The sequence below is a fragment of the Ipomoea nil genome, unplaced genomic scaffold, assembly GCF_001879475.1.
Source record: "Ipomoea nil cultivar Tokyo-kokei standard unplaced genomic scaffold, Asagao_1.1 scaffold2761, whole genome shotgun sequence".
Taxonomy (NCBI): Eukaryota; Viridiplantae; Streptophyta; class Magnoliopsida; order Solanales; family Convolvulaceae; genus Ipomoea; species Ipomoea nil.
In genome coordinates, this window is record NW_017619189.1 from 3,301,609 (window position 1) to 3,312,807 (window position 11,199).

At 32.8% G+C, this 11,199-nt stretch overlaps 1 protein-coding gene across 2 annotated transcripts; it reads right to left on the reverse strand.

Moving 5' to 3' along the window:
• Positions 1-5,464: 5,464 nt before the first annotated feature.
• On the reverse strand, positions 5,465-10,047 carry LOC109157122. 2 transcript variants are annotated; one of them, XM_019305007.1, is made up of 6 exons: positions 9,926-10,047; positions 8,982-9,503; positions 8,261-8,446; positions 7,588-8,039; positions 6,976-7,210; positions 5,465-6,233 (listed from the first exon to the last, which is right to left on the reverse strand). In XM_019305007.1, exons 1-5 carry the CDS (start codon positions 10,029-10,031, stop codon positions 7,169-7,171), a joined length of 1,308 nt encoding a protein of 435 aa, XP_019160552.1. In that variant the 5' UTR covers positions 10,032-10,047; the 3' UTR covers positions 5,465-6,233; positions 6,976-7,168. The 2 variants fall into 2 exon arrangements, with proteins under 2 accessions (XP_019160552.1, XP_019160553.1); XM_019305008.1 differs by having other exon boundaries at positions 6,976-7,380.
• Positions 10,048-11,199: the final 1,152 nt, after the last annotated feature.

Sequence of the window (11,199 nt, forward strand, 5' to 3'; positions counted from 1 at the left end):
GCAACCTAGTTAACAAAGGCTTTTTGATGGTTTAGCTTGTTGCTTTAAAAATTGTGGTTAAGCTCAAACGACCTAGCTAGCTAGATAGATTTGTTACAATTTATAATGCCATGACGTTAATGTCAAATGCTTTGCTAGACTATAAAAATATTACAATATTAAGATTCATACCATTCTTTCAACTTTTTATATTTATCTAATTGATTTTCTTATTTAATCCGAATCTCAACCACCCATACACTATTAGTGGTCTGGCTCACCATACCATCTGTGCTCTTTCCCACTTGAGTTTTCCTGCCTTTTCCTTCAAACTATGAAAATTCAATAAATTTATTTTTGTCATATTTTGAAAAAATGTATTTGGGAAATATATTTTTGATAAAAACGCATTTAAAAGACCATTTAAACATTTTTATCTATGTTTCAAGTTTTTTGTATTTTTTTTTTGTTTCAAAAAAAAAAAAGAAAAAAAATCATTTTATGACGTCGACTTTCGATGTGGTAAGGACGTAAGGTACGTTGGAAGATGGCTAACTTTTGGTAGTAAAAACATACATATTTTTGTCTGGTGCGTTGTTTCAATTTCTACACATTTGTCAAATGTCAATGTTCTTGTTTCCACAATTTCATTATTGTGGCAGAGAGATCAGAACCTTATCTAACTTTCACCATCCATGGAGACATAAATATACGCCAAATCTGACTTTCACCATCCATGGAGACATAAATATACGCCAAATTAAATAATTGAAGTCATTTGTAAGTGTGCCTTTCAATTCCAAGTATTTCCTGTCGTCATACTATACACGTACGACCCAACAATTATGGCTATTTGCCTAGGATTAATTTGAAAACAAGAAAATTATTTTTAAAAAATAAATCATATTTTAGAAAATACAATGGTATCAGAGCCATGTCACATGTTTGAGTTTCAGCAATAACATTTAAGATTAGCTTGTGTTGAGAGTAGATTTTGAGTCCCAACAATAACATTTAAGACTAGCTGGTGCTGGGAGGGAGATGATAGGCAGTGGCACAACGCTTGATCTATACATGGTTTAATCCTGCTTTCTTATAATTTAATCCTAACTAGCTTCTCACTAATTCAATTCTAATGGAAATTTTGAATATTTATCATTTTTTAAATTTAAAAATACATTTGCAGTACATTAATTTTGTGCTTAAAACCCTTCCATTAGTCATTATTAGACTTTATTTGACCTAGGTTATTTTATAGTTTATAAATTATAATTATTTTAATTTATTAATAAGGTAACAACTAGTTTGATTTTTTTTTTTCTTTAAAAAAAAAAAACTTTAAAAAAAACTCAAATGGAGCTTAGCGCGGTTGACACTAAGTTAGGAGTTTTTTAGTTAACTTTTCTAATTATATTCTTATTAATTTATTGAAAGAATATGTATTGTACTCATAACCACATTCACAAAATATCTACTTTGTCTATATATGCAAGCTACAGGTAGGAATCAAAATCAAAATGCTGACCTTATGTCCTATTCATGCATGCATGCTAGAAATCAGATCATGCCAATGCTTAATAAATGTCGAATGGACATGCTAACTACCTATCTAGAAAGAATGGAAAAAATTCAAGTAGCAATAAATATGAAATATCCTTGTTTTCTGTCACTTTTAATATCTATGATTCTTGTTTTATACAACAAAAATAATCTTACATAAATCGTAACAAAATCAAATCAACTAGGTTTATATTGCATAGAGAAATAATCCCATTCAACAAAAATTCAAAGGAGTGCAATTTCAACTGATAACAAGCAAAAAACTAGATCGATTTTTCAATATTGAAAAAGTTCGGGTGGTAATTGCAATAGACATTCTACTCTCATCATTCCAAATGGTGTCCATACATAGATTCACCTTCCTCTACACTTCCTTCTTCATTTCCTAGATTCTCTTTACCTTTAAGAATTTCAATGCATAATTTTTCAACTAATCTGGCCATAACCATACTGACAACTCCCAACCTGAATTTGATCATCCAATTCAAAAACACCATTTTTTTCCATCCTTTGCCTTTTCTTGTACAAAACAACAATGAAGAAATGTCACGGACCTCTCAAGTAGTAGACACTAAGAATGCATGTACTGCTTAGGGAAACTTCTAGTCTACTTTAAATATTGCATGCATCTTGTTCTTGTGTGGATTCCGGTGTTTAAATTCTTGAACTGGATCCATATTGCCCCCCTTGCTGTGTTGATTGAGTTTGAGCATTCTGAGGTTTTTGATGGTGCGATTAGAATCATTGGCCATGAAACTAATGCTAGAAGTCATTAAATAGTAGCCAAAAATGTTAAAGTAGGTATAAGACCCGTTGTCAACATTTTGACGGACAATGATAAACTTCAGAATGTAAGACACCAAAAGAGTTTTAAACGGGATGTGAAAATATATGGTTGAAGTTGGCTCATTTTCTCCACAATGTCTAGCTTCTTAACTGCACCAATTTGAGTCATGGTATTTGAATAAAATTTATTGTAGTTGAAGTTTTAACCATTTATTGGATATACTAGTTTTTCACACTGGGATAATGCCCAATATTTATTTTCAAATAAATATTTAAAGTATATCAGGATAATATTATATTGGAGTAAAGTATATCAAAGTAATATTATATTGGAGTTGTTATAATTGAATGTTGAATTTGTGTAGTTAAATAGGTAATTCTAAGTTTACAAATACAAGATAATATAGTCAATATTAATTATAACTAGTAATTGTCTCGTGCGATGCACGAACTATTATTAATTTAACAAAGGGAAAATGGCACTTTTTCCCCCTGAGTTATATACCTATAGCATTTTTTCCCCCTAAATTATTGAAGTGGCTGTTTTTCCCCCTGAAATGTTAAATGGACATATTTACCCTTAAACTAAATATTTAATTTATTTTTTTTCTCCAACAAATTATGACCATGGTTCAAACCAAACAAACACCATAGCAACCAAACTAAAATATTCCAATTACAATTTAGAATCGAAATTCGATATTTAGAGTTTATTAAAATCGTGAACCGGAACGGACGGTTCATGTTTCGAATTGAAAAAATAAAATACATTTATTGTTGAATTTAGACTTTTTTAAAATGAAAAATAAAATTTTAAAATAAAGACGGTTCAAAATCGCGAATCGGATCCGGAACCGCCGGTTCACGGTTCAAGATTCAATTTTTTTGATACATAATTTTAATAAATTGACATTTAAATATTGGATTCTAGATCTGAATTATAACCGGAAACTATTAATTCGATTGCTTTAGTATCCGGTTCAATTCAAACCGAACCTTGGTCATCCCTATGTATACGCAATAATTTGTTGGAGTAGTAAAATAAATAAAATGTTTACTTTAAGGGTATAAATGTCAATTTAATATATCATGGGGAAAAAGCACTACTTTTAGAATAATTGAGGGGACTAATGTGCTTACCTAAATAATTGAGGGGGAAAAAGTGCTATAAGTATATAACTCAGGGGTAAAAAGTGCCATTTTCCCTTTAACAAATTTATCAATAAAATTTTTGACATCCTCTGAATTAGCAAAGAAAGTAATGGTTGTGGAAACAGAAAAACGTACTTGAGTTCTTGAGCTCAGTATTAATTTGATTAAAAATGTAAATATAACTATACAATGTAATATTTAATATTTTTAAAAGTTTAATTATGTTGTTATTAGGTTGATTTTAAAATTTATTGTTACTTGTATTATTATTTGAATTTGATTTTTTTTTTTGAAATGAATTTGAATTTGAATAACTACTTTAATTATATAACTAACGTATTTAAATAAAACTTGTAAATAAAATAACAGACGATATTTGTCGAGAATCGCCACTAAAAACTTATTCATTTGAAAAAGATTATTTATGTAAGAACTATATTTATTTTATATCTAATTTCTCCTCTTTATATATGTGGAGTCAAATTAATTACACATTTATTACACAATTTTATTACACAAAGACACAAAAAATTACAACATAAGGCACATACACATATTATATATTTACTTATTTTTCAAATTTGATTTAGGTAAATATAATTTGTAATCATAAGCACAAAATTTCACAATACAAGACACATAAATTCATAACATAAAAGACAATTACTAAGTTGTTTCAAGTATAGAATTCATATTCTTAAGGTACAAAATTTCAAAACACAAGGCACAAAAACTCACAACATAAGACACATACACGTGCATCAGGGTCCACAATGTACTGTGAACCCCTGGTCCATTGCATAAGGATTAGAGGACTGAGTGTGAGATAAGAATTTGGAAACGGTGTTTCGACTAAAAATCTCGAAATATATTTTCTACCAAAATGAGTGATTTTTCTATTGACAGAAATGAGTATTTTTCGTTGATAGTCAAACCCTAGATTAAAAAAAAAAAAAAAAGATTTCTAAAAATCATTTTTCTGGTTTCAGAACAGAATGTAAATAACTAAATGTACATTTGAAGACCTAGAGAATGATTTTCTAAAGTCATTTTCCTAAATATTTAGGGTTTAGCTAAAATGAAGTTAATGAAAAATGCTCATTCTGGTCAAACGAAAAATGACTAATTTTGTTGAAAAATGTCTTCATAAATTTTTACTAATATAACATTTTCTAGCTCACTTTCGCATGCTTAGTTCTCTCTCTCTCCCTCCCTCCCTCTCCCTCTTTCTCTCTCTCTTTCTCTGAGTGGTGTCAAATTGGCAGGTTGCCTCGTCATATGTTTGGTTATTATTTAAACTAGACTATGCTAACCTTGTTAAAATATGGGCCAGGTTGGATTAGGATAAACAATAAAAATATAATTGAAGTCCAATCCATCCCATATATAGCCCAAAAGATTAAAAAGCAAGAGTAAAATTTCTATTCAATTTCTTTAGTTTAGAGTTATTACATTTATCAAGTAGGTCACTACATGCTTGCAGAGAATACCTTGTCCTGTTCTGATGCCAAGGAATAGGCGGATCGGACTGCTCAATTCCCATTAATGGTGAAGCAGTATTAGAGAGCGGAAAATGGACATGACTAGGGTGATTTGTGTGGTGTGTTTGAAGGGAATCAAAATTTGGGTTAAAGTATGTATGGAATCTTGAAGAGCTTTTAAGACTTGAAAGTGATCATGGTTGTGGTCATGAAGTTGTTTGCCCATTTTGGACAAGGATTCTACCTATTGAGAAGTAGAATGAATTGAATTTGCGAGGAGTTATAGTTTGCTATGAAAAATAGAGATCAAAGAAACATTTTTAAAAAATTAAAAAGACTTTAAACCATCAATTATTTCTTTTCTTTTATGCTTATCAAACTTCTGTTCAACATTTCTCTTTCATCGTAGTGCATGGTAAAAGATTTAGATTCATCAAGGTATAAATGCTTCGTCGCTGCTCTGATACCATGATGAAGTACGACATGATCACATGCGAGAGGAAAAGCTCGAAAGTTTATTGAATGCATTAAGTTCTAAATCAAAAGAGGGAGGAGATACAACACGTATATAAAGGAGGCAAAGCAAACGATTACAACAAACTAATAGGAAGAAACTACAATAACAAGCCTTGTTCTTCACCACCTTTCTCAGTTAGGTCTGCTTCATTATCCTCCAACATAAGTTGTCTGCTTGGTGAAGGGAAGCAACTTAAGCAACATTGACCCAACAACATCAATCCACAACCTAGCATTTAGGTACAAAAAGGAAGCAATTGGCAGAGCCACAAATGCGGCAATAAGAATTGGTTGCCATGCCCTTCCATACGCCAGAAAGAAGGCAGCGGTAAAGGCAAAGAGCATCCCACATATGGAGACACCCAATGCTGCGAATCCTACGAACAATCTTTTCAATGCCAAATGAAAATCGTCATCCGTGTTGCGCCAAATGAGGATGGATAAGAATGTGAGAATTGAAACCATTGAGAAGATCATTGCCACAGCATCCGATATTGTGAAAACTGTAAAGCTTGCTCGTTTTATAAATATGGGAATACCTGTTTTGTCATCATTACCACCTGGTGCAGTGAAGGCGGCAGAAAACGCTACGGTGGCGATTAAGGTTGCCACAATCATGCATGAATCTGCTGTGCCTCTAATGGATTTTTCTGCGTTTATCTTCAATTTCATGTGCTCTTTCAAAAACAATTGCTTTGGGGTTTTGCCGTCCTTATTTCTCATGTGGTGAAATGATGACGGCACAATCTTCTCCACCCCCTGGACACCTCATCAAAATTATATATATTAAAGGATATATATATATATATATAGAGGGAAGGGTTCAGGTGCGGCCGTGCGGGTATAGCTTCCCGTGCGGTTGTGCGGTCAGATCTGAGGCGTTGATCAAATTTAGATCAACAGATCAAATCAATGATAATTAAAAATAAAAAAAATAAAACGCCCCTGTGTCGAGAAGAAAGAAGCATAAGCTAAAAATGGCACACCTTAAGTGATAGAAACACGCACCTTAAGTGTTAGATCTTAAGCACAAACTCACGCGCATTAAGTACAAAATGTCAAAACCCACACATATTAAGCACAACCTCACGCACATTAAGCACAAAACCCACGCACTTTAAGTATTAACTCACAGACCTCAAGTTCCAACAACTACTGACGTTAATCACTAACCTCACACACATTAAGCAAAAACCCTACGCACATTAAGCACAAACTCCACTCACATTAAGAACAAATCTCACGCACCTTAAGCACAAAAGTCCACACTTTAAGTTTTAACAACTACTCACGTTAAGCACAACCCCATGCAAAAATTACAAAATTGCCACCGCGTTTTTTTTTTATTTTGACAATCCCGGACGTTGATTTAAACGAGATGAATGACCCAGATTAAACCACACAACCGCACCTGGACACCCTAACCGCACAAGAACTTATATATATATATATATATATATATATATATATATATATATATATATATATAGGTTGTTCTCACCATAAACCATGAAATCTCTCTTTCATAGTGAAGGGCTGCTGTGGATAACCGAAGAGCTGATGATTCTTGCATAATGTCCTCCTCCTCCTCCACCTGATCATCGTTTTTCTTGTTTGCTGGGACAACCTCCTTTTGGGTTGCTGTGGATAACCGAAGAGCTGATGGCTCTTACATAATATCCTCCTCCTCTTGATCATCCTTTTTTTTTGTTTTCTGCGACTACCTGCTTTTCCTCCTGTATGTATAGTACAATCACGGCTGAAAATTATGAAATTTCCGACCACCTGAAAGTGATCTTAAATCAAGTCAAAAGCCTTGTTTCGACCACTTTTGGTATCCGAAAAAACCTTGGTTGCTATTTCCGGCCACTTTTTGCTTTCAACTTAATTTATGATTACTTTCAGCCTTTCAGGTGATCGAAAATTCCATAATTTCCAGTAGTGAATTAAGGTAGGAGCCGGTATTAGCTAGCTGTAATTTATTGGAAGCTAGCTAGTTAGCTAGGAATTTAAATAGACTGATCAATGGATAACATAAAATAGACAATTTTATCTTTAAAATAATTATTTCAAGCTCAAATCAGATCAGATCAGCTCCAATATTTTTACGTACCTCATCATCATCATCATCATATATCAATAGGTGGTCATCAGCTGCATTATCCTTAGATTTGCAAAATGCGTTTTCAGCCTTTGCCGCTAAATGCAAAATGTTGTTGTTGTTTCCGTCAAGACGGCGACTCATATATTTTTTATAACCTTGTTTCTTGCATATAAAATTCACTACATTTTGTTGTCGGTATAACACAGCAACATGGAGGATAGTCTGCCCTCTTTTATTGCTCTCACAAAACAGATCAGGCTTACTCTTAAGAACCATGTCTAGAAACTCAACATTCCCCTGTTTTGCAGCATAGTGAAGTATATCATCTTGACGCCCAATTTCCTCTCTAAACTCATTAACAGGTAGCTTACAATACTCTTTCCAAATAATGTCAAGTAACACTCCCGCTTTTGTCTTTGCTAAACATTCTTCTTCTTCTTCAATTTCATTTTGCACTATATCTATACACACACACATATATATAGTTAAAATTAAAAGTATAGTAGCTTATATATATTCTCCCCCACTCAGATGATTTTTTAGATCCGCCACTGTGTATATGTAATGCATGTATGCATCGATTGAGCTGAGACAACTAACATATAATAATAATAATAATAATAATAATAATAATAATAAATGATAATGTAAGTATGCATATGTATAGGTGGTACGGTCTTACGGAAAGTACGCATAGGGAAGTGTGCAGTAGTTGAGGCGGCAGCAAGAAATCTTCTCCAAATTCCTGCAGGTGCTACAGGTGGTTGTTGTTGTTGTTTGCGAACTAACATATGCAAGAATGATCGATTTCCTTTGAATTTAGCTAATGCTAATGTTCTGTCCTCCTTTAAGATATTTAATGCCACATCTGTATATAATAATAATTAATTATTATGACTTTGTTTGACACACTTATACTAATTAAAAGTTGAAAAAGTTAATAGCTAATAAACTAATAAATTAATTAAATAAAATTAAAATGTTTGTTAAAATTAATTGTTGTATTATCTGATAAATATATAAATAAATAAAAAAGATAAAATAAGATATTATGATTTTTATTAAAAAAGAAAATGGTATGGTGTTATTTTTATAAATTAATAAAGATAAAAAAAAGTTATTATTTCAAAATAAGCTATTATTTTAAACTATTCATTTTTATAGACCAAAACATATAGCTAACTAATAAGGTAGCTTTGGCCAAACATATTGTGCTCAGATGGTATATAGTGACCTCTCTCATAGCCTCATAAGATGTCATGAGATCGAGTCTTAGTAGAGGTGTTGTTGATTTTTTGTACCTTCATTAGGTTAAAAAAGTATGTTTGAACAGATATTATAATGTAATAGAGTCAGTATCATTCAAGAAAAAGCTTAGCTAGCTAGCATGTATACCTACATACCATGCATGTCGTTATAAATAGTAATTTCGAGAAGCTTAATGCGTTCCTTGCGATCCAAGTAACCCTCCAAAGGCGTGACAGTGTGGAGGTAAGAAACCATTTCCTCATGTCGTAGCAAAGCCGCCTGATGGATAGGAGCAAAATTTTTACAGCCCGCCCCAGCCCGGATACTTGGCAGCCGTTTGTTCAGTTCTATCATACACTCGGCGTTTTCCACAACTCCCGACGCAACTGCGTTATAGAATGCAGTACATCCATACACATCTTGCACTTCCAAATCATCATCACTTGCTAGCATCTCCACTACATTCCTTACAAATAATGTGTTTCCTCCCAAGGCTGCAATGTGAAGAACCGTTTCCTTTCTTCTTGTAATGCTATCACGAACGTAACTCGGGTTGTCACGTAGAATACCTTCCGCACTTGTCCAGTCGCCATTTATGGCAGCATTATATAGGTCGTGGAATATTGCATCTGAAAGAACTTCAGGATCATCCTGGGACGGATCCAAAAAATCATCTTCTGAGTGGAGGCAAAGTTTAAATGATGTTAGAAATGTCAATGACAAAATGCCAAACAGTAATTATAAGATTAAAATACAAAATACATCATAAATTACAATAAAATGTTTTTGATAGATTACACTATAATTAGGGTCATAACCTTTTGAAGTTAACTTATATATGTATATATACATACATATATATAAAGGGATGGGTTGGGGGAGAGGGCCCCTTAGGGTTGAGGTTCAGCCTTTTGGAAGAATGTATTGTTAATTAGTTGGTTCCATGTATAGTTGTATACCTTAGCTAGCTAGGAAAATTTGTAGATCATCCTAGATTATTATTGAGATAACAATAAAAATAAAATTCATAAGTAGCTAGCTAGTTTTCATGTAATTAATTGAATGTTTAAATATATAATATTTGGTAGTAATTAATTACCTTGTACAGCAAAACGTGATTTTGACCCAAATCTAGACCGCAACCGCCGAAACCGTAACATCGGTGCATCAGGAGTAAAAGGAGGAAAAGGATTTTCAACATCCATGTCTCTGATATCCTACATCATCTTGAAAACGTAGAGTGTTGATTAATTGGATTCTTCTTCACCAATTCTTAGTTCAATAATTGTATGTTTACAAAAACTTAACATCAAACTATATGTACATATACATAGGGAAATGTTCAGGTACGGGTATAAGCTTCTAATGCGATTATACGGTTGACGCACCTTAAGCATTAAAACGACGTACAAGTATACAAATCTCGCATCTTAAGCACACAAATAAAGCATTTTAAGAATACAAATCACTCACCTTAAATACACAAACCACGCACCTTAAACACAAAACAAAGCACCTTAAGAACACAAGCCACCACCTAAAGTTTTAAAATGACTCACCTTACATTTCACACAACTGACGCACCTTAAGCATACAAATCTCGCATCTTAAGAAGGAAACGACGCAACTTAAGAGTAGTTATGCTGTGCATCCGTATGCACCATGCATGTTGCATATGGATGCAAAAACGACGTCGTTTAATTAAAAACACGCGCCTCCCCTTAAAAAAAAATTCAGGTTCGATTCCCAGCAACAACATTATGTTGTTCATTCATTCTGGAATTTTAGTTCATAGATTATGGAATTTTAGTTCATTGATTCTGGAATTATAGTTCATCGATTCTGGAATTGTAGTTCATCGATTCTGGAATTTTTAGTTCATAGATTAGATTCTGGAATTTTAGTTTATAGACTCTGGAATTATAGTTCATCGATTCTGGAATTATAGTACATTGATTCTGGAATTTTAGTTCATATGTTGTTGCTGGGAATCGAACCTGAATTTTTTTTTTTTAAAGGGAGACGCACGTTTTTAATAAAACGACGTTGTTTTTGCATCCGTATGCACCATGCATGGTGCATACGGATGCACAACATAATTTGCCTAAGATTCCACAACTACTCACATTAAGCACAAAACCCGTGCACCTTAATCACGAAACCCACACACCTTAAATTTGATCTAGATGCAAAAATTACCAAATTCCCAACAAGTTTTTTTTTTTTTTTTTTTTAAATTTTGATAATCCTGGACGTTAATTTAAGCAAGACCAATGAATCAGATTTAACCGCACAACTGCACCTGGGCGCACCAATTGTATTTGAACCTAATTATATATATATATATATATATATATATATATTCTTTTTTTT

Bases quoted from the DNA above. Each gene is read 5' to 3' on its own strand.
- LOC109157122 (XM_019305007.1), bottom strand. From the start codon at position 10,031: ATGGATGTTGAAAATCCTTTTCCTCCTTTTACTCCTGATGCACCGATG. The intron at 9,504-9,925 runs GTAATTAATTAC...GCCTCCACTCAG, and splicing joins ATCACGTTTTGCTGTACAAG to AAGATGATTTTTTGGATCCG. The intron at 7,211-7,587 runs GTACGTAAAAAT...CTATACATACAG, and splicing joins ATGATGATGATGATGATGAG to GAGGAAAAGCAGGTAGTCGC.